The sequence below is a fragment of the Vanessa cardui genome, chromosome 26 (assembly GCF_905220365.1).
Source record: "Vanessa cardui chromosome 26, ilVanCard2.1, whole genome shotgun sequence".
Classification (NCBI taxonomy): Eukaryota; Metazoa; Arthropoda; class Insecta; order Lepidoptera; family Nymphalidae; genus Vanessa; species Vanessa cardui.
In genome coordinates, this window is record NC_061148.1 from 4013997 (window position 1) to 4037994 (window position 23998).

The 23998-nt window shown below is 31.8% G+C and overlaps 3 protein-coding genes across 3 annotated transcripts; 1 reads left to right on the forward strand and 2 right to left on the reverse strand.

Annotated features, from left to right (window-relative positions):
- Positions 1 to 3765: 3765 nt before the first annotated feature.
- Positions 3766 to 7796, reverse strand: LOC124540631 (vacuolar protein sorting-associated protein 26B). Its single transcript, XM_047118295.1, has one exon. The coding sequence runs from the start codon at positions 7621 to 7623 to the stop codon at positions 6145 to 6147; it is 1479 nt and encodes a 492-aa protein (XP_046974251.1). The 5' UTR covers positions 7624 to 7796; the 3' UTR covers positions 3766 to 6144.
- Positions 7797 to 9230: 1434 nt separating this feature from the next.
- LOC124540789 (mitochondrial import receptor subunit TOM20 homolog) lies at positions 9231 to 11895 on the forward strand. Its single transcript, XM_047118506.1, has 4 exons — positions 9231 to 9518; positions 9859 to 9962; positions 10607 to 10711; positions 11131 to 11895. Exons 1-4 carry the CDS (start codon positions 9392 to 9394, stop codon positions 11260 to 11262), a joined length of 468 nt encoding a protein of 155 aa, XP_046974462.1. The 5' UTR covers positions 9231 to 9391; the 3' UTR covers positions 11263 to 11895.
- Positions 11896 to 12847: 952 nt separating this feature from the next.
- On the reverse strand, positions 12848 to 23960 carry LOC124540757 (porphobilinogen deaminase). The gene is made up of 7 exons (XM_047118464.1): positions 23633 to 23960; positions 22898 to 22970; positions 21230 to 21416; positions 18585 to 18667; positions 17382 to 17566; positions 15375 to 15534; positions 12848 to 13520 (listed from the first exon to the last, which is right to left on the reverse strand). The coding sequence occupies exons 1-7, from the start codon at positions 23681 to 23683 to the stop codon at positions 13021 to 13023; spliced, it is 1239 nt and encodes a 412-aa protein (XP_046974420.1). The 5' UTR covers positions 23684 to 23960; the 3' UTR covers positions 12848 to 13020.
- Between the last annotated feature and the right edge of the window lie 38 nt (positions 23961 to 23998).

Sequence of the window (23998 nt, forward strand, 5' to 3'; positions counted from 1 at the left end):
AAGCTGTTATGCTCCTTGTACCTTTAGTTACACTGTCTCACTTACCGTTCAAACTGGAACAAACAACAATGTGTACTACTGTTTGGCGGTAGAACAACTGATATCTACTCAGACCAACCAAAGCGGTTGTACCTACTCTGATGGCCTTGTCAAACAAAGCCCTACCACCTAGTAAGTACGTATACATTCATTTCCTCAAGAGTTACTGACTCAAAATTCAATGTCATATAATAACAATATTCCGTATCTCATATTCCATTCAGTCGAATAGTCATCTAAGCGTCTACTTAGATAGACCAATGGAATACTTTGTGCTAAATTTGCCGAAACTCCGTTGCTCACTCACCTTGAAATCTCCTTGCTCGGCCTGTCAGTTGCCGGCGAAAAGACTCTCGGTTCCAAGCGATACCCCTCGCAGACTAAAGACACGGGCTTGTGCTTCAGACAGCACTGTCGCATCGTTTCAAAAGCTTGGGCGCAGCGAATTTCTTGGAAGTTATTCTCTACGAATTACATATATATTTTGTAAGAAAATTAAATGATCATTAATAATTTACCTACATTATAAAATCCACTAAAATTAATTGTAATTTTTAATAGTCATCTGATTTAAGCAAATGGAACTAATTTAATATGTAAAGGTAAAACTTTTAGAGCCACAGAAGTAAAAAAAAATACAAACTCATTTGAAATTAAACGCAGAACGAAAATACATTCATACTTCAAATTTAGAACAGAAATGTTTATATATTATGGCCAGATTAAAATCCAGGCTGAGCCGATGTAGATGTCTACGTGTAGGTAATCACTTATTGAACTGCAATTATACATACGGCAATAGACATACAGATGTTGTATTGATGTGTTCCGGGTTGAAGGGTGAATGAACCAGCATGATTCGTTTAGCGAGGAATGTTTAATGAATTTCCAATAGTTTAAGTATCTTACCATAGGATGGCCCATTGGTTTAAAGATTAGAAATTGTAGCATAGTCAAAAATATTTTAATATATACGTATTCCTATTTTAATGATTTGAATCAACTTCGTTAAATAATTATAAGTAGTAATTATATCCGTTTGAAGTGCATTTATTAAATCAAGCGAATATATTTTTAGATGGAATATTTTTTTTATAATATTAAGGCGTTCGAGCAAATGGACCATCTAATGGTAAGTGGTCACTAACTTCTAGAGACATTAACGGTGTAAGAAATGTTGAATATTTCCAATGCGCCAGCAACCTTTCCTTACCCGTCTAGGTAAGCATAGACCCCTACCATAGAGAAAATTAATGTTAAATATTTTCTAGTTACCTATTTTTAGTGTTTCGGTTAAACTAAAGCATACAATCAGCGTTATTAGCAGTATTAGTATGAATCGTTACGTCACTAGAAAACGTAGGCGATGCCATTTTACTTAAGATAATTAAAGATTTATTTTCAAACTAAAAATAAATTGACGGTTCTCTTCTAAAACATTTACTTTAATCATATTTTTTGCAAATATTCCTTTATCTACACTATTTAAAAACACAAGTATACATACTTACATATATGTATACATTAGTTTAGCTTGCGGCTTTACTGGCGCGAAATTTATAAAACAAAACCAAAATAATTTAAAAAAAATAAAAATTACCTAATGCAAAACAGCCACTTTTATCCCCGTGAGAAGTTAAAAAGTAATCTATGTATTATAAATGAGAAAGTAACTTTGTAAAACTTTGTTTAACAGATATGTTACAGGCATGTTGTTTGATTATATATCAGTATAACTCACAGAAAATTGGTATAGGTATATAACCTCTAAATTCACACTGAGAAGAAATCTGTTCTATTTTTTGCACAGAATATGTCACATGTCGATAAGTGATTTGCTTCGCGATGAACTAAGTATAATTAAGTCGTAGTAGTACGGTTACGTCTCGCGAATAATTAACATCTATTTCAAGAGATTATCCCCTTCGAAAGAACTCTTAGACTTTACATAGTATAAAACAAAGTCCCTTTCCGCTGCCCCTATGTATGCTTAGACCTTTTAAATTACGCAACCGATTTTCATGGTTTTTTTTTCAATAGGTTGGGAGAGTGATTCGAGGGGAAGGTTTTTATATATAATATATGGACAGCATAGTAAAGAAATGCTGAAAATTTTAGAAGAGATAAATGTGATGACGTAATAAAGAAATCTGTAGTATATTTAATTAGTATCAGCATTGCACGCGTACGAATCCGGGGCGGGTCGCTAGTTCAATAGAAAAATTAAGTTATTGAATAGGTCTCCTGAGAAGGTTCCGCGTTCATGCTAGGTATATGTCCAAACCTTCGACTTTATATGTACTTAAATAATTGTCCTCGGATCTGGCTTAAGACCTGCTATGACCTGCTATGACCTGCTATTGACCTTCAGTTAGACGCTACTGACATACCAAGCCCTTTCGATGCGGTTTGGTGTGATATACGATACAATTGACATATTATATAGTTTCTCGTGCGACATTTTACATTAACATCGAGTTTAAAATAATAAATTAATCTAAAATGAAAAATTAGAACTCCTTGCTTGGTGCTTTTAACTTGCGATATTTTAACACTAACCAGTTCAATCACTGGAACATCTAAGTTAATATTATAAGAAACTTAATGATGTTCCCACAACAATTACTTAACAAAAAATATCAACAAAAACAAACTCTTGAGCTAAAGGTTTCAAATGATTTATATTTGTAACCAATATCAAAAAAGGAAGAAGAATATCAATTAATCTGTACATAAATAGTATCCGTCTGTATATATAAATTTAGTAAAGCTCAGACGAGATGCCATCACAACTGAATTATCAAAAACAAGATCAACATTAGTATTGAATATTAAGTTTTTAGTAGTGGGTCGCCGTGATACTTCGAGGTTTTACAACTTTATTCAAATTATCTTTTAGTAATTTCGAAACCTATGACAAGTTTTGATAGAATTGGATTTTCTCGATATCGATTTCATTTAAATTTTGTTTACTTTTTTTTTACAGCCGTAGCACCAATCGAACCAGCCAATAACATTTGTCGGCTTTCTAAAATGTTTTTTTTTTTTTTTTTTATTAAATCTTAATAAATTAGTACATTGCATCGTCTTTCATTTTCTGCACATCCAAGGCTGGAGCTCTTCAAAGTAAGACCATAACTGATCTTCTACGTCCAGCTAACACTAGGTCAAAAATCTGCTTACGCTATTAGTATATAAGATATTTTATATAAAAGGAAACCATATTATTGTGCAACGATTTCGTCTTTATTGGTAATATGTCTGTAGAAATAATCGAATTGAATCAAAGAACAACTCGTTATCAATTGATTAGTATTTTTAAACGTAATAATAATGACGTAAGCCTGTTGGAAGTCTGTCACACGCCCTGTTATTTATACTTCATCTAACTTAAATAAAAACTTGATTCTGAAATTAATTATTCATATAAAGTTATTTTAACGACTAAGTGGAATGTGAACGCTATAATTTTCGCATAAAAATAATTATTAATAATACATATTTGTAATAAATATCTGTAGCATTGCTTTATAGTTTATATTAGCTATTTGTGAAATGCCTAACATAACTTTTACTATATTTGGTCTTTAGCTGCTGCCTAATAATTTTAATACCTATATTTTAAATCTATAGTGCAGATTATGAGCGATTTATGTCAAAACTGGCGAAGCCGTGGATGTTTCTGTTAGATTAGTATAAGAGGTTAAGAATAAATAAGAATCTTGGTCAGCTGTTTATACATACATTTTATTAACAATATGATATAATCGACATGCGCTTAATCTCTTAGAAAAAAAAATTGTTTATACAATACGATGCTAAAAATCAATTCGAAGATATAACAAAATTTAATAACACGGACTTTCTCCTAATTTTAGTTAAAATAATGAATAACTATATCAATAACATACAGCCAACTGTGGTTTAATTTATTTTATAATTAGATTTTTTAGTTTGACTTTCCCCACATCACATTATATTTATAATTGCTTATTATTATTACCCAACTATACATAGAATCCACAGTTAACAATTTTATACCTAAGTAACTATTATAATTATTTAGTTACACATTTTAGTACACTTTTTACAGACAAGTTGTCTTTAAGATTCATTTCATCTGAAGCCACATAATGATTTAGTATTAAATAAACATATTTATATTGTAAAGTGATATCACTGTGCTTTAAAATTATTTCATAATGTAAGTAAACAATATTATTACGAAATTTAAATAACCATGGTCCAATATTAAAAAATATTAATGCTTTTCTATTTATGCAATATTGCATTGATAGTTACAAAAGCATTTATTTACATTTTTAAAAGATACAATTGAAGATCACATTTTTTCATTGACCAACCAATTAAAAAAAAACTGTTTTTATGTTTACCAGATATAAAAATTTAAAAGATTTTAATTATTACCAATAATATGGCTAAAAGGTATTTTCTAGACATATTTGGTGCTCGAATTTACAGTCATCCTAAAAAAACAAATTGTTTCATTATATTTCCTGATAAACTCAATATATGAACAGTCAATTGATAGTGAACAGTGAACACTTTCAATTGAAATAAATTGATGTGGCAATAGCAATGTATATTGTACAATTACAATAACTCAACATATTATGCAAATATATTTATATAAATACAACAAAATAATTTAAAATACTTTGCATAAAAGCATGTGCAAATAAATAGATACATAATATAATTAATAAAAATGAATGTTTCATATTTTTAAAACTTATTTTTGTTGAACGATATGTTTCAATTTTTAGCACATCAGTGGCGCTAATAGTTTTATACTTGCGGGTACAATAATTATCTATACAAAGTTAAATACTATTTTATTATCATTTTGTATTTTATAAAAGCAAATGGCACAAAAACTTCCTTTTAAAATATTATATAAATTTAGACGTACATCATAGAGAAGCCAAGATTATTAAATAATTGTATATGTATACCTATACTATCACAGGTCTACATTTTTGTAACCCAATAGTCCAACACATTAGAGCTTTACTATGGGTTTTCAAATTTATCCTCAATATATATACATGATAACATATGTTTTAGAACCATTGACATTCTACAAATATGATATATTACGTGTGTGCTTGATTTATAAAAACAGTCAATAAATGTGAAAAACATATTTAATTTAACATTGATATTAGATAACCTTGAAATGATGCTATACACTTGTTTTATCTCAACTCATTTTAAATGTAAAATTTAGTCATAAACTTAAAACTTTATAAAATAACTCATCCTTTTAACTGATTCTAGTAAAAAAAATATATATTAGCTTTATATGTTATGTTCTTATAGATATCAAATATTTCACTAATATTTAAGGCATTACCTATAAATACTGTTTAGGACGATAATGATGGAACTAACACTGTCTTCATTCAAATTTCAGATCATTGATGAGACAAAGGAATCAAATAAGCTAAACCTACTAAACAATGTTTATGAATAATGATAATAGAAAATTATAATTTTCGAAACCATTTAGGTACAAAAAGCAATACTTAAATGGCCTATAATTCAGTTTGATATTCAAGCTATCTGACTTTGATTGTTAATAAACTAATAACACAGCATTCAAACATATTGGCCTATGAGAGTAAATCATTGTCATTGAATTTGATATTGCAAATGTCTTAAAAATCTAGCAATTAATAACCTTGTATTCTCTAATGATAAAATAAAATGTCATGTAGAAAACAATGAAGAAATCTTTATGCTAAATGTGTTTTGTTATAATTGAATTCATATTAAAGCAACAAAATATTATCTCGCTACATGCCCTTTGTAAAAAACTTGTAAACAGCATATCTATGAAACATTGTCGGCACATTTGTTCTGTTTATAGCTATAGCAACACTATACACTTACCCATAACAGTCTATGTAAGATGATTTTATTGCAATTTGCAAATCAAATAATATTAAGCAAATCGCTGCAACAACTGTATTAATAATTTCTTAATTTAAAATAGACATTTTAAACAATTGTCTTCGTATATGAAAACATACAGTTCATTTCGCCGGCTAGTGAGATATCAACAGCACCGGTGTATCTAGGCTATTGACTCGGAGTTGCTTCTACACTTTCTGGTCGTGACAAGACAGGCTTTTCAGCAATAATAGGCTTCTCTGCAACTTGGGGTTTTTCGGCGAGTAATGGTTTTTCCATAACAGCAATTTTCTCTGCTACAGGTTTTTCAACCTTTGGTTTGTTATTTATTTGTGTTTTTTCTGCTACTTGAGGTTTTTCAGCAACAGGTGGCTGGTCTTGTTGCTTTACCGGCTGAGGGCTGTCATCCAGGGGTGGCTTATCTAGAGGTTTTTCTGAAACCTTTGGTCTTTCAACTGCTTTTTCTGCATTAGTGACATCAGGTGATTGAGGTTCACTGACATCTATGTGTGTCTTAGATAATTTATCTGGTAAAACATCAGGCTCCTCTTGTTCCATTTGTGAGGGTCCATTATGATTATCAATGGTAGGCATTGACGGAGACACAGACCTCTGCATTGTATTATCTGGCAATGATGGTGACACAGCTCTAGCAGAGTTCTCTTCACTTGAAGCACTAAGCTGCCTTTGAGGCGCAATTGAGGGATGTGCTAGAGTTTGGGGGTGGTGTGGATTATGTAATGGCAACCTTGACTTATCACTTTTCCTCCACAGTGTGACCTCTTGTTGCTTGAAGTAGCGTCTGTCCTCAGTGTCCATAAGGACCAAGTTGAGATAATATCTCACTGAGAATTTATTATTTATGTCTCTCATTGTTGGTGTTAAGTCATATCCAGCTAAGAACACTCTTATAGGAATACTCTCACCTCTGACTGGCGCGCCGTCCATTATTTCATACTTAGCAACTGTTTCATTTTCTGTGAATGTATTTGGACCTGAACCAGTCGTTTCCCTTTTTATTATAGATATTTCCATGTGTTTAATCTTAATACGAACAAGAAGGAAGTAAATTTTACCTACTATCACATCTTTAAGGTGATATTTCGATTTGTTGTATTCAAATTCTATGTGGAGGCAATCTTCGATTCCTACTTCCATTTTTATCGAATTTAGAACGTCCGGATAGCTGCATAGCGTGTGAACAGCGATATCGACTTCCTTTACAACATCGGTGAGGCGACGAATTATTGTCGCACGTAAGAAATATCTTAGCCTGACGTTAGCTCCTGTGTAAACTTCGTACGGTTTCTCGACGTTGGCGAATTCGAATGGATACGATGTGTGCTGCAATAAGTCGCCAGGACGGGCTAATTCTTTTACCAGAGATATAAACTCATGATGATTTCCTCTATCGTAAAACAATTCGATCTGACCGATAAGCTCAACCTTGATTCCTTGATGTTCTAATTTTGATCCAGGTTTTCGAAGCGTTACATTTACCCTTCCTGACACAGTTTCACCATCGTAATAGAGTAACAATTTTTCTTTTTTTCCATCGTCAGTTTTAACTTCGGCAACCTTTCGTTTGTCAGCATCATCGAACACAATTTCGATATCCGCAGTTTGTCCAAACCCGAAAAAGCTCATTTTCACATTTAACTGTTACGCAAGCTACCATAAACTTTTTACGTTGCTTTCAAAAGAAAAAATAGTGACTTTATTGAGCAAAACATTGAAAATCGGCGATAAAACGCCCGCAAATCTGGAGGCGACTGAAAGATTGAAGCAAAGATGGCGACTACAATTATGTCGGTTGTCGGGAGTAAGGATTATAAATAAAAATAATAGCGTAAAAACTTACCAGAAAGACATTTCTGAATAGCACAGGCGAATTTCTTGCAGGGGTCGACCTTCATATATAAAAAGTTTAAGTATTTTTTATGGAAAAAGTAAATCTTCAATTTCAATCATGTGTACATGTAACTTTTTAGGTTATGGCAACAACTTCATAAAACCGACCATTCAATTTCATAAAACATCGATGATTTCATATAAATTTTATTAAACTCAACCTTTTCTCTAACCGGATAATTTGACGTGGATGTTTATTTTTGAATAATTCGAGTTCAATAATATGTTTTATAGCTAAATGTTGTTTATTAAGTCATTATGTACGCACTTTTGAGATTATTACAAATTATTAAAGATTCTATTGTAAATTTCTCAATTTTGTTAATAACAGTGAATGTCACCAGTATTTTAGAGATTTTTGTGTCATAACACAATCAATACATTTACAAGTTAATTTACGTTAAGGCCTTTATTATATAGGAATAAAAATAAAAAATAATTTTCTGTACAAAACAAAACTGCAACAAAAATATACAGTACATATGTTCCATTTGCTGTCGAAACGCTTGGCCCTTGGAGTAGTGGTGCAAAAAGCTTCATCAAAAGTATATCACCTCGCCTCATTGCCTCCACTGGTGACAGGAGGGCTGGTTCGTTTTTTGCCCAGAGGATCGGAATTGCGATTCAACGGGGAAATGCTGCTAGCATTCTTGCCACCATTCCACGCGGTCAAGATTTATACAGTAACTAGTTTTAGTTCATATTTGTGTATATATATTTAAGCATTTAATGTTGTTAATTCTTATGTTAATAAAAATTTAAAAATCTGATAAGAATAAAGTACATATGTTATTACATACACTTACAGAAGTTATTTCAATTTGTAATTATTTGTTCAAATCTAGCTTTCAGTATTATAACTGCCCTTTATCATCTCATATATCTTCATTCGAATTAAGTTTACTATTACGGTTGTTGAAAAATGATGATATCGAAGGACCTTTGAAGCCTACCGTTGGTCATTAATCAATTAATGTTGAGTTGGAAAATGAGGCTGACGGTAAAGACTCGAAATTGTATAATACACTGTTGTCAGTCGTAAATATTAAATATTTTGTTTGTATTATGAATAAACTATACTTATTTTTAAATTTCATGAACAATATGAAGATATTTGTTTGTACAGATGGTATTAACATATTACACAAAAATAAACTTATTTTAAGCCTACTGCGCAAGAATTGATCATTAATACAGCTATTAATTTTCCAATTTTGACAAAAACAGCAAATATTGTATATAAATTAAAAAAAAGAATCACAGTAGATAGGTATATGTAGTATTGTTTTATTTAATTAATTTAAAATTTGCTAGAAATTTAATATTATGCGCAGTTTATTTTAACATTTAAGAATTGGCAGTTCCAGTGCTCGATGATCGATCATGATTGCCAACTTTCAAGTTCGTCTTTACTGATAAATGGCGGACCGCAAAATTTCCTAACAAAAGCGAGTATATATTTCAGATAATTTTATGAACAATCAATTAAAAAACTGAATTTATCATGGAGCTTAGTCGTACTACGCTTGGTTTAGCAGTTGGTCTTGCAGGAACCTTATTTCTAGGGTATTGTGTTTATTTTGACCAACAACGTCGTAAGGATCCTCTATTTAAAAAGAAGTTAAGAGAACGTACGTATGCATTCATAAAATATTTACTATTTATCTAATAAGAAACAAATTGTGCGCATGGAAAAGCCTTAATTTATTAAAATTAAATACACTCTTGTATAATTTTACAACCTAAAAATTTTCATGTCGTCAAGTACTATTGCACATTTTCGTAATGATTATCATCGTCAACATCATGAAACGTATTTTAGAAAGCTATGCGTGCAAGTAATAATCTTTGTATAAATAATTAGTGATTAACTGGAAATCGTCGACAAAAAGATACTTTTATTTTTAAAATTTAAATTATAATACCATTAAAGAAATGAACATAATCGAAATTAATGATAAATATTTTCAGGCCGTGAAAAAGCCCAACACAATGCTACCAGATCTCGGACGCTTGGAGGTCCTCTGCCTGATATGAATGATCATGAGGCTATGCAGAGATTCTTTTTGCAACAGGTATGTTAAATCAGTAGCTGTTTATAGATGACCCATGTTAGAAAAAGCGTCTGCCTGCTAAGTACGACATTTAAAAGTCCAACACTATTCAACTGCTTCAGACACTCATGTCACAGATTTTCTGAAATAAGCCAGTCTGTATAATTTATTACTTCTGCGTCAAGTGCTACTTAAGTCATAGACATAACACCAACTATCCAAATAGGTTTTAGATACATATGTAATTACATTTTATACCATAAAATAATTACACTTACATTGTTAAAGAATTGATTCAGTTTCAAATAATGAATTATAATTTGTAAGGCCTTAACAATGTTGTCTGTATATTTTAAGAAATGTAATAATATGCCAGCTGTGTCTCGTGGCTGAGTTTGATTGATTTCATAAATACAATCTGCATTGAAAATGCTACATCTTCTGTAGGAAATGACATGTTGTCCGTCATATAACAGAATTGAATATAAAAGATTTTTACCTGGTGATGGTATTTTAGGAAAAATAATCCAACATGAAAAGGTTTAATATAATCTTACTGGCTTTTAAAATAAAATTAGAAAAAATAATAATTAATTAATTCAGTGTGTTCAACTTTTTTAAATCTATTTTGATTGTGCAAGTTTTAAAAGTTATATTTTTTTTAGATCCAACTCGGTGAAGAGCTTTTGGCCGCTGGAGACCTTGAGGCTGGTGTAGAGCACCTTGGACAGGCTGTTGCAGTATGTGGACAAACACAACAGCTACTTGGTGTATGTATCAGTGTACTATTGTATGTGTGAAAGTGTGTGTGTTTGTGTGTTACCTCAAAACAAAGGAAGTTTATCCTGGGATCGAGATAAGAATAGTCAAATTGAAGTTATGGCTTTTAAGTAAAAATGCATTTAGACATTGAGTTGTAGGAAACAGCTTGTGGAATATAAAATAACATATCCATATTTATTGTAGATTAGCTTGTTGCCTACCGGTTAAAATAAGTTATTAAATTCAATAATGAGCAATCCACCTCGAAAAATTTGACTGAATTGACATCTATAATATCTTATTTAAGTCCTCCTTATACATTTAATTATATTATAATACCATTCATACATTGGTGACTTCATATGAATAACAAAACACAGATAGAAACAGTTTTAAACCTTAATAATATAAAATTATGATGTTACAGGTGCTTCAACAAACAATGCCAGCATCAATCTTCCACCTTCTTTTGAAGAAGCTTCCGGAAGTCTCAGAACGTCTCCGTGCCTCCATGAGAGCCAACGGTGGTACAACACTGCAGGAAGAAGATGTCGAATAAGTTATTTATGTGCCTCGGCCTAACAATAATTGGGTATTATTAAGTTATATAAAAATGTAGAGGAAATTTTGTGTGACATAAAACTGTTATACGGATAAACTAAGAGATGTTTTCTTTCCTATAACTTTAGTCAATTTAGAAAAATACCTGCAATTTTAGAAATTATATCAAAGACATAAAAATCAGTGTCTGATTTATTAATACCAAATTATTTAAAGTTAGGCCTCCATCATGCCCATTAGAAATTTAGATACCAAACGGTATAACATTTTGCTACGTATAACAATACAATGCCTTCAGTTTTCTTCCTTAATTCTCGTTTCTGTTAAATTATAATAATTATGTTGTTAAATGCTTAACTTAATATAGGTGTAGAAATATAGATAAAAAAATCTTACTGATAATAATAATTAAATAAAATAATGTTTGAAGCTCAAAAGTTTTGAATCATGTTTTTTTTTTTTCAATTATGTTAGGGCTGTGAAAGTTGTAAATCCGCCAAATATTCTTCGACATTAAAGGAAGAAAATTTTAACAATATTTGTTAGTGTTATTTTAGGTTTTGTTCACATCTGATTGAGAATGCTTGTGTTTTGATTGATTTTATTGTTAAATAAAAGTATTGTACAAATATAACTGTTTTTCTTTGCCATAGTTTTCATAAAAAGTAGTAGAACTAGTTTAGTAAGTAGTTAGAACTAGAAATAAAACACATACTTAAATGAAGAAGCTCCCGTTGTAACCGATAACGGGTAAATCAAATACCTTGGGCTGCCTATGTAAATGTTTTTGCCATAAGTTTAAAGGGAGTTTAAAACCTTTAAGCTCAATACATGGGACCCTCGGTAATACGACTAGTGTGTCATGGGGCGGTGTCGGACTATCGAATTTGGCGCATTATGGAGTATGCCTAAGACGCTATGATTGTCAAAAAGAGATTCAATAAAAGGCATGACTATAGGAGTGCCGGATTACCAAAGGGCCGGATTACGGAGTCCACTGTAGTCATAGCCATGACTATTACCAAAACTAATAACAGAATTATTACGTCTGTAATATATTAAATCTGTATGATTATTGATTTGATTAAAATTCTCGTTAGTTAAATTGATTTTTAACAAAAGCCTGTGGTCTATTTGGAATCTTTTATGTTTCATTGTTTCCCTCGGTTCGCCAATATCAGCTGTAGCTTCCACGATGTAACAATCATTTTGGGTCAATGTTACAAGTCAGATACATTGAGTTTTGTGTAATGATGTTCTAGTAAACAGATATGTTATTAACGCGCAAAAAGTGAAGACTAGAAAACGTCCTAATTGGGACGTTTGCCTTTAGTCGTTTTCATCATAATTATGCCATTAATACGTTACGTACGTGTAATTAAAACGACTAGTTATCCCTCTTACTTATTGTTTTTATCAAGTTATCCTTTTTACTTGTAACGAAATATAAAATAAACGGTCCCCGGCGCGGCACACTTTTTCTGTTGTTTAGTATGGGTATAACATATCTGTTTATTAGAATATCATTGGTTCTGTGTCTGTCAATGGAGTTATTATAGATATAAATAGTAATAAAAAATCAATTCCCGTGTCATATTGCATTTATTAAAATTATAATAAGATTAACAGAATTCAACTAATACACCGCAATAAGTACAACCTATGATTTAATATGTCCCAAATAAGTACCTAACAAGAAATAACAATTTAACAACAATAATATATTTACATTTAACATAAATCATACTCTCTGTCATCAGGGAGATTGCACTCCAACTGAACTCCTAATTAGGTCTTGTGTAACTTTCATTACCTCTAAAGCACCTTTCGATATTAAATTATTTGCTAAATCTTTACCCAAATCGTCACATTTGAGTATAACGTCCAAGGGTATGTTTGTGTTCTCCGTCAGACCACAATACACTGTATGTGATTTTGGTGCTTCTGGCACACTTAAATCTTCACAGTTTGAATTTTCATTCGCCTCTGATATCTTATCATCAAGTTTTTGTAATGGATTTAAATTATTATCAATATTTCCGTCATCTATTTTAATTTTTTTACTGTTGTTTTCTTCTGTCGGACTGAGGTTATGTTTTTGAGTCTTTTTAATCTGTGTGAATGTTTGCTCCATTGTATCGTTTACTTTGGTGGTGCCGTCTAAGCTCCACACTCCTCCTGTTATGGTTAATTTGAAGTTTGATTCCATCTGCTTCAGTTTTGTTGATATACCAACTGGTGCACTGCAACCACCGCCTAGAAAAGAATAATTTAACTGAATTATATGTTCTTGTATGACTTTCTTAATTTTTTTTTATGTTATAGGTTGGCGGACGAGCATATGGGCCACCTGATGGTAAGTGGTCACCATCGCCCATAGACAATAACGCTGTAAGAAATATTTACTATTCCTTACATCGTCAATGTGCCACCAACCTTGGGAACTAAGATGTTACGTCCCTTGTGCCTGTAGTTACACTACTATTAACAGCTATTAACAGGGAATCAGATTGTGCTGCTTTAACAATAAGAGGACATAAATAATGTATAAGGTAGTAGTAAGTCCCAAGTATTTGTACTCTATATGTGGCTCAACCACAATGTAGGGAGTGATTTTTTTTTAATAAGCAATAGACAGCTTTTGTTTATGGCAAAGAACACAACTAAGACGCTATAGGATGCCATTTAACTTGCTTACTGATAGATTGTGTAGTTAGTTCTCTGACAACAAAGTAACTCTATCATCGAGAAAACAGTGGTGAAGTTTTATAAAGACTGACAGACATTTTACCTGATAGCCATTTATTGCTTGCCTCTATTGTTAAAGCTATTTATTTATCATTAGCAATATGCTGATAAAATCAAGACCTGTTTCTTTACACTATAATGTAGGTCCTACATTAAAACACTAAATTATATTTAAAAAAAGTCAAACTACTTGTTACTCAGTAAATTGTATATGACATGCCCTAGTCTTTGATTGGATGAATAATTATATTGTTATAATTTAATTAATATTTTAATTTATAATTTAATTTTATAATTGGGTTAAGATATAAACAAGACTAATAACTAATAAGCTAATTGACTGGTTTTTGAAATCCATTTTATATTTTTAGTAGAGGTTAAGGAACCCAGTAAAAGTTAATTTTTTTATTTCTTGTACATATTTGCCCAAAAATATCATATTAAAAATTCCATATTTAAATAACGCGCGAAAACGCTACTTGGACAACATGGCGCTGCAATGGGGTCGGTGACGTCAATTTGCTGTACTTCAATCTGTGGTACTTATAGTAGAAAAGCAAGGCTTACAAGAATGTCACTTCATCATAAGCCTGGCCAATCAGGAGCATTTTGTGTCACGTGACAAACGTTTGAAAAAATGCATTTTTATTTATTGATTTTTGAATAAAATAAGTATTATTTTCAAGTTTCGTTAGTAAATAACCATTTTTAAGCTCATAATACACTGATTACAATAATTCACAATTTATTTTTCGCATTGTCAAATAGCCAACAATACAATATTATATTAATATTTTAAAGCACCTTTCAAGTAACTTGGTGGTAGGGCTTTGTGCAAGCCCGTCTGGGTAGGTACCACCCACTCATCAGTTATTCTACTGCCAAGTAACAGTACTCAGTATTGTTGTGTTCCGTTTGAAGGGTGAGTGAGCCAGTGTAACTGCAGGCACAAGGGACATAACAACTTAGTTCCCAAGGTTGATGGCACATTGACGATGTAAGGAATAGTTAATATTTCTTACAGCGTCATTGTCTATGGGTGATGGTGACCACTTACCATCAGGTGGCCCATCTGCTCGTTGACCAACCTATAGAATAAAAAAAAAACACGAAGACTTAACGCTCTTTATGATTTTAATAAACAATCGTCAAGCCACGAACTATCCTATTACCGGATCAATGTATTATTTTATCAAAAAGTGTGGCCACTATATAGTGTATGAAAAGAATAGAAGTTATAAGTATTTTTAATTATTTTCTTTTAGAGAGGATCCAAGAGACGCTTTAGTACTACGAGAGGATGTCAAAGATTGCACACTGGCTACTTTACCCGCTGGATCACATAAAAAAAAAGTGTCTTACCTAATGTTTTAAGAAAGCTCCTTTCAGCTAAAACTCTACAGTATGTCTCTGGATGGTTGAAGGGCGCCAACATAGCTAATATCTCTGCATTGTCTGTCCGGCATTCCACTGCTAAGGCACCCTGGCCAACGGCGTACATCATCTCTGAACATGGCAATATCTGAAACAACAGTTTGCAACATATATTCGAAAGGGGCTTAAGTGTTGCGTATTTAAATGAAAATAGAACTTTTATAAGCCATTTTAAAATTACAGTTTTCATTTTCTCTTTGTAAATGAGCTCTGAAACAAAAATAGTGCTCCTAATGATTTTATTAGTACTTTATGACTCAAATTTTATAGTATCAAGTACTTTTTTGGAATTGTTTTTGTAATATTTGTTAACGGTTTTCCCATTCAAAATCCGTAAGATTTTATTCATTTATGGAATGCATACCTACGTTTTTTTTCAAGTAGCATTTGCTTAAGACTTCACTAAGAATAATTTACTAATATTAAAACTATGTTGAAAAGTTTAATATGGGAAAATCTATAGTAATACTAAAAAGTGATAAAATTTGTTTGTTTGTATGCAGATGTTATCTCAGTAACTAATATTCTGCTGCATTATTGCTGAGTGCTCTTAAAAATTTATTAATATCATATCATTTTCTGTACAACATCATCATAATAACTAAAAAAGACTAGATAAATATAACAGTCCAGGTCAGGAAAACTTAGGAACTGTAGGACAGCCTGTACCCGACAGGGGTCTTAACAAAAAAATTCTAAATGTATGTCTTTTTGTTTTTTTTAACTTTTCCATGTATGTTAAGGAAATAGAAATTGTGTTGTCTTATATTTTCTCGATTACACATTGAAATAAAACTATAGTCTGTTCGCGTTAAGAATGCAGTGAGTTGTCATTGTTTACCGGCCTTACTCAGCCTCCTGACCAATCAAATCTTTTTAACAGAAGGGTAAAGGTGTTTGTATATTTTTGTGTTAAAATGCCAACAGATTATATTTGTTTTAAAGGCTAAGTGTAATGAATTTAAAATATTCACATTAACGTAAAAAATCGAAATTAAGTCGTTAATATTTTAATCACTATTACTAGTGTCGTCGTTAGTGTTCATAATAAAATAATTTTCTGCAGTGAGTTCCATAACATTATCTAAATCCCACATGGCAATTCCTTCTTGTAAGACGTGGTCGCAGCATTCCTCGCACTTTTATTTTTACAAATTGGTGTGGTATTCATTTTTTTTAAATATCACTTAATAATAATAAAAAAAATAATTTAAATTATAAAAATATCAGTTAATAATTAATTAAATCCACCGTCATGTTCGAACTTATGTCTTTACCTGTTCAATGTAAAATTGACTTTGTAATTTGAAAAGATTTGATTGGTCAAAGGCCGGTAAACAATGACAACTCACTGCATTCTTAACGCGAACAGACTATAGTTATAACGGATTTGAATCGCGTATATTATTTCACTAGCTTTTGCCCGCGACTTCGTTCGCGTGGACTTCAGGTTCGTCCCGTCTAGTCTAGTAATCGCTTAAAATCGCTTCGTAAATAAGTCATTATTTCTCGTACAAAGTAAAGGATAAAAAATGGTTATTGTGGGTTATTCCTAAGAGATAAACATATACCATCACGGACTTTTTTGTAGACCTTTTTAAGTTGTACAATACTGTAGTACATTGTTTTGATCTATCTTGTAGGATTCAGTCAGCGTTTGCAATGTAAGCGCAAAAAATGTGTTTTTTTACGACCTCACATTAGAAACCTCAAAAATTGTAGCCTATGTGTTATTCTGATGTATAAGCTATATTCTGGTAAAGTTTCATTCAAATCCATTCAGTAGTTTTTACGTGAAAGAGTAACAAACATCCATACATCCATACATACAAACTTTCGCCTTTATAATAGTAGTAGGAAGTAGGATATTTGGCATCCCGACGTTTCGAGCACTACAGCGTTCGTGGTCACGGGTAGGAATTGTTTTTTTTATACCTTCGAGACCCTGTCGCCCCAACCCATTCTCTGCAGGCCGGCGGTCGCAAGCAGGAGCGCTGAGTACTCCTTCGTTGTCGAGTCGAGTTTACGCAGCCTCGTATTGAGGTTGCCTCTCACATCCACTATCGATAGATGTGGGAACGAACCTCGTAATTGCGCCGTGCGACGCAGCGATGAGGTACCTGTGAATAATTTCGACATATAGTAAGACACAAATTAGATGTAGCATCGGAAAATGCAATGGAATGAAAATAAAACCGATTACTGCCGATTTACACAACCAATAGAAATAGCTCCCTATCGCGCCATTCGACGCTATTCGTCGCTGTAGATTCACACGTCAGAGAAAGCAAGTGCATGTACATCGACGCGTCAAATTGACGAATATATTGGGTCATATGATATTACAAGTTATTACGTTTGTGCAGAGATCATATTCGCGTGAGAAATAAATATTGATAATTTGGGATAGCGTACTCAATTCGGATGTGATCGGTTTTACGAATTTTGCCGATGCGACATCTAAGTTGTGTCGTACTATAAGTCAAATTTGAGGCAAGGTCGAATTAAGAAGCCAAGTGAGGGTACCGCTGGTTTTTTAGTGTATAAACCCGGTGGATATGTCACTCAGCGTCCAGAAAACCGGGGAGTCCCACACACCCCCCCCACTTTCCATCACGTGGGGAAGCTCGTAAAGCGTTTTTCCAGCGAGAAAAACAAAAAAAAAGGTCGAATCAAGAAGCCACGGTAGCATGCGTAAGCGATCCCGTGGCGCCCGCCGAGAGACGGTGAGGGTACCGCTGGTTTTTTAGTGGGTAAACCCGGGGAGTCCCACACCCCCCCCCCCGCCCCACTTTCCATCACGTGGGGGAATCTTAAAGCGTTTTTCCAGCGAGAAAAACAAAAAAACGGTCGAATTAAGAGGACGATTGGAATTGGAGGAGTAATTAAGAGAGGCAACCGGAGCCCATGATAGAGATTCACATAATTTCGATGATTTAACAATTTTGTTTATTCTAAATGGGCGTCCTGGTGGTAAGTAGTCACCACTGCCAATAGACAACGGCGCAGTGAGAATTATTATTAATATTAACCATTTCTTCCATCGCCAATGCGCTTTGGAAACTAAGATATCAAGGATCTATATAACGTAACTTCGCTTATAAATATTTCTATTTTATTTATTAATAAAATACTTGCCAATAACTGATCCAGCGGGTAAAGTAGCCAGTGTGCAATCTTTGACATCCTCTCGTAGTACTAAAGCGTCTCTTGGATCCTCTCTACAAGAAAATAATTAAAAATACTTATAACTTCTATTCTTTTCATACACTATATAGTGGCAACAGTTTTGATAAAATAATACATTGATCCGGCGATAGGATAGTTCGTGGCTTGACGATTGTTTATTAAAATATATTTATTGTTTATTAAAATAGTACGTCCCAGGTGACTTGGAAAAAACACTTGACGGTATTATTTTTAAATAAACAAAAGTCAGAGTAACAAACTCCAAATATAGTGTCAGTCATACTACCTCACATAACCTCATAGACATAGTATTAATCATATTCAATTTTAATGTCTTATGGCTAAGTCTGTCTGTCTGCCTATCTTATGTCTAAGTTCCTTATATTGTTTTTCTTTTTGTGTAATGTTTCTTTTTTTTTTTAGTGTAAAGGCTTTTTAGTTTTAGTTTTTGTTCTTATACTTTCATTTATTTATTTCGTGTGCGCTCATGTGTTTATGTTTACCCAATAGTCAGGGGCCATCTGAAAATCAGTGCTGTGCATTAGCACAGCTTATACTGAGATGTACCCGTTGCTACCTACACTGTGTTCTTTAAATTTAATTTTTTTTTCCTGTATAATCTATGTAATGTATGTGTGTAGCAAAATAAATGGTTTAAATTGTTTAAAATCACAAAGAGCGGTAAGTCTTTGTGCTGTTTTACAAGTCACAAGACTACCTTCACTAAACTTAACGTTTCATCTCGAATGAAATGAATGAATTAATCATGCGGGAACATTTTCTTTGGATGTGTCGTTGGATCCAAAGACAATAAAAAAATTAAAAACAAAATCTATATGTCTAGGAATTACCTAACGTGTATAGCATGTGAAGTTTTGTTCGAAACACAATTAAATAAAGGAAAAACAGTAACAGTAACAGCGTGTAAATTTCCCACTGCTGGGCTAAGGCCTATTCTCATACTAAGTAGGAGATTTGGAACATATTCCACCACGCTGTTCCAATGCGGGTTGGCGGAATGCACATGTGACAGATTTTCGATGAAATTAGACACACGCAGGTTTCCTCACGTTGAAAAGGAGAAAAATTAAATGTATTTTATAAGAAAATTACAAAGTAAGTGAAGGTATCGTATAACATTTTCAACATCAACTTATATTTTATAATAATCATATTATATAACGTTGAACGATTTTTTTCGTTGATAAGAGATTGCGTGATAAGATACGGCGGCCTGTAAGAGCATCTTTAATGACATTTTTAAAGTACAGTATTACATTTATTGCATACCATTGTATATTATACAGAGTATAATTGGTGTTAGGATTTTGTAAGTTTGGGATGTCGGCAGCTTCATACATAAATAATAATCATACAAGTAAAATCGTCTAGGTATTAAAAAATCCATAATGCCTAAATACATCGGATTCATAACGTAAATTATATGAGTTAATTCAAATAAAGGTAATAACGTCATTAAAATTATAACAAGCAAGGTTTCTAAATATCCCGTGTACAATATGGAACATATTATCGTTATAAATCTTTAGTACAATTCACATAATAATAATGTATTCTAAATATTTTTTTAACATTTATTAATTACTTTAAATGTTTCTGTGTTTTTATTAAGCTTAACTGTTTCTGTATACAAGCTGATTGTATCACCTAATCAGCATATATTTTACCGCCAATAATTAGTGTTGCCATGTTGCGGTTTTAAGTATGGCGAACTGTGATTTATCACTACATAGTATAAAACAAAGTCGCGTTGTCTGTTCCTAGGTCCTTTTGTATGCTTATATCTTTAAAACTACACAATTTAAAACAAAACTACACGATTTTGATGCATTTTTTTTTAAAGATAGACTGATTTGAGAGGATTTTTGTGTATAATACATGGACAATATAGTAAAGAAACACTGATAATTTTAGAAGGTTGTAATGTGATGTCGTTAATATACGAATTCTGTTGTATATTTAGTGTCAGTATTATAACCGAAGCCGGGGCGTGTCGCTAGTAAGTAATAACTTAGTTCCCAGGTGGCGCGTTGGCGATGTTAGGATTGATTAATATTTTTAAGCAGCGTTATTATTGACAGAGTCGAGATGGCCCAGTGGTTAGAACGCGTGCATCTTAACCGATGATTGCGGGTTCAAACCCAGGCAAGGACAGCTGATTCATGTGCTTAATTTTTCTTTATAATTCATCTCGTGCTCAGCGGTGAAGGAAAACATCGTGAGGAAACCTGCATGTGACAAATTTCATAGAAATTCTGCCACATGTGTATTCCACCAACCCGCATTGTAACAGCGTGGTGGAATATGTTCCAAACCTTCTCCTCAAAGGGAGAGGTGGCCTTTAGCCCAGTAGTGGGAATTTACAGGCTGTTGTTGTCATTATTGAGAATAGATTAAAAACTTATATTATATACTTAGATAAATATAATTTTTCACATTTTATGTCTACCGTTATATCGAATTTTAAAATGAATGTTAAAATTGTTTGAAAGCCAAAAACAAAAAATAATTTTCATTAAAATAAAAAGGCACTGAATCGATCTTTGTTAATTTATTATTATGAATAAATTTACCTTTCAAAAACCGCACCAATGGCAAGGCCGTCTGGCAGCGACGTCGGAAGATCCTTAAGAGAGTGAACCACAAAGTCAACAGTTTTGTTCTTCAGGGCATCTTCTAAATCTTTTGTGAATAGCGACTTTTCTCCAATTTTCGGTAAAGAAACGTTCAAAATACGGTCGCCTAGTGTTGTCATTGTAACTGAATAACAATATATTAATAAATAAATATGAGACAACATCACATACATTAATGATCTGATCATTAATGTATGTGATGTTGTCTGATCCTAAAGTAACCACGGTACCACAAACACCCAGACTACTAATCTACATTGACTCTGCCGGGAATCGAACCCGGGACCTCGGAGTGCACACCACTCGACCACGGAGGTCGTCAAATAAATATATATTTATAAGGACAGGAGGCAGAAGATTGTGATGGTAATTGGTAAGTTATTAATTACGCCTATGAATATTAAAAATATGGCCAATGTGTAATATTATATTATTATATATATTTAGTATTTACACTTTTTACTGAAATTAAAATCATAAGTAAAGTCTAACATTTCTTTGTCTTTTCCCCTGCCTTTGTATATTAAACTTTTATTTTCGTAAATAGGAAAGTATACTGTTCATAAGAGCGGAAGAGCAACAACGAAAAAAAAAATGTGTTTATGTTTTTTTTTTATTTAAATGTATCTACTTATTCCTGTATGTTATTGTTATAATTATTATCATTATGTCATTTTTATTTTGATAAACTTTACACTATTATCTTTTTGTCTTAATCTTTCTTTTATCTTTATATAAATCTTGTAGAATTGTGTATAATAGGCTATTTGTTTATTTGCAGAAAAGTATCATATTTAAAATTCCATATTTAAAAAGCCCGCGAAAACACTATTTGGATAATATGGCGCTGCAATGGGATCGGTGAAGTCACTTGCCTGTATTTTAAACTGTGGTACCTATAGTAGGCAAACTAGGTTAACAAGCAAGTGTCTTCAAATAACATTTTTGAATAACCTTCAAATGAATTTATAAGCGGCACCTTATTGTTTATCATGTACACACACTTGAATTTTCAATTCATGTATGTATTAAAAGTAATAAAGTTAAGTTGTATTTAAACAGTTGTGCGATTTTAGACATAATACACACATTTATAAGTATTTTTAAAAATATTACCGTTAACTTTCTTTTTTAAAACATATTGATTTTTGATTTAGACTGTACCCATTTAGTTTTTTTATATCTTCTAAATTCTATGAGAAATTTATGATATAATCTGTCCTATTTTAACTCAAATAAAATCCATTAAACAATGATTTGTTAATTTGCATATTATTATTTTTAAATCATAGGTCTGTTCAGTATTGATTACAACTGATTTCTAAGGCCTTGGCCAGTTAATTCATCCTCTTCTTAATTTGAAGTAGCGCAGTTTTCTAAGACCTTTGTTATATTTCAGAACATGAATTTACATCAAGGTAATATTCCAATTTTAAAAATAAATGAGTAACTATATATGTTATACTATTACATATTAGCACATCAGAAATAACTTACACCTTCTTTTCTAATTATTATGAATATTGAATTAACTTTTCCTATAAGACATTACAAAATAATCAGTCCTAATTAAGTAATATGGATTGTAATCACTTTGTAGCATACCTATTGAAAATTCTTTATCTGGATAAACTTTCTTTAAGCTGTCGATGACGAAATTCGTTTGAATGAGGGCCAGCTGCAAGGGAGAAAATACTCATCAAATACAAAATAACATTACAACAGCTGCAAATGTTAAGCAGTTAACGCACATATTTCACTATTTCTGGCATACACTACCATGTTTATTATACAAATTTTAGTTTACTCTTATTTATAACTAATCTCAATCTTTAATGGTAAAGGAGAATATTATAAGAAAATTTCTAATAAGGTCAGATAAAACTTCAAATAGGAAAACACTTAACTACTTTTGATTTATATAAAAATGTATTTCTTATGAGCAAAAGGCCTTTACCCATCATGTACCAGTTGATATTATTATGAACATAATCATCTAATTAAGAATGTGAAATATGTTACTGACATAAGTGAATGGATAATAAACCCATGTATAAACAAATATTTAGAATTGCATTATAAAAACGAGTTATATGTTAATTAGACCTGTAACCACTTAGTACCTGTTACAATCAATTATAATTAACATAATGGAAACATTTAAAATACGAAATTTTAAAAAAAAATGTTAAGTCACTGTATCATAAAAGGCGATAAACATATTTAAATTTTAATTTCGTTATCTGTTAAAAAAATATTTTGTTCGAATATTATTACATACTTGCAAAAGATATTACGTATTAAAATAATCACATAAGGTTAATATCAATTTAAACATACCTCACTTTTCCTTGAGCCAACCCGAATTATATTATTTTTTTCACTATCCATTGTAAAGAATTAATAAATTTACCCAAATTTTATAATGTAGGTTATGTTCTTACATTAACATTTTTAAATTAATCATTAGAAACAAAATATAACACAATCTAACCCTTGTCACCAGCACTGTAGTGGACAAGTCATACACAAAAGTTAATAATTTAAATCAAATGTATCATTACGATGATATTAAAAATATACTATGTCATGACGACATCCTATAGTGTGCCAAATGGCAAATACTTAATGAAACTTTGTAAAAGTTTAAACTTACACTTGAGGTGAATGACATACCTTTAATGTTGCCATCTTTACTTAACAATC

Excerpts from the sequence above, each read along its gene's own strand:
- LOC124540631 (XM_047118295.1), bottom strand. The coding sequence starts at position 7,623 with ATGAGCTTTTTCGGGTTTGGACAAACTGCGGATATCGAAATTGTGTTC.
- LOC124540789 (XM_047118506.1), top strand. The coding sequence starts at position 9,392 with ATGGAGCTTAGTCGTACTACGCTTGGTTTAGCAGTTGGTCTTGCAGGA. Across the intron at positions 9,963-10,606 it reads AGAGATTCTTTTTGCAACAG|ATCCAACTCGGTGAAGAGCT; the intron begins GTATGTTAAATC and ends TATTTTTTTTAG. Across the intron at positions 10,712-11,130 it reads AAACACAACAGCTACTTGGT|GTGCTTCAACAAACAATGCC; the intron begins GTATGTATCAGT and ends ATGATGTTACAG.
- LOC124540757 (XM_047118464.1), bottom strand. The coding sequence starts at position 23,683 with ATGGATAGTGAAAAAAATAATATAATTCGGGTTGGCTCAAGGAAAAGT. Across the intron at positions 18,668-21,229 it reads ATTGGTGCGGTTTTTGAAAG|AGAGGATCCAAGAGACGCTT; the intron begins GTAAATTTATTC and ends ATTTTCTTGTAG. Across the intron at positions 17,567-18,584 it reads ACCCGCTGGATCAGTTATTG|GTACCTCATCGCTGCGTCGC; the intron begins GCAAGTATTTTA and ends AATTATTCACAG.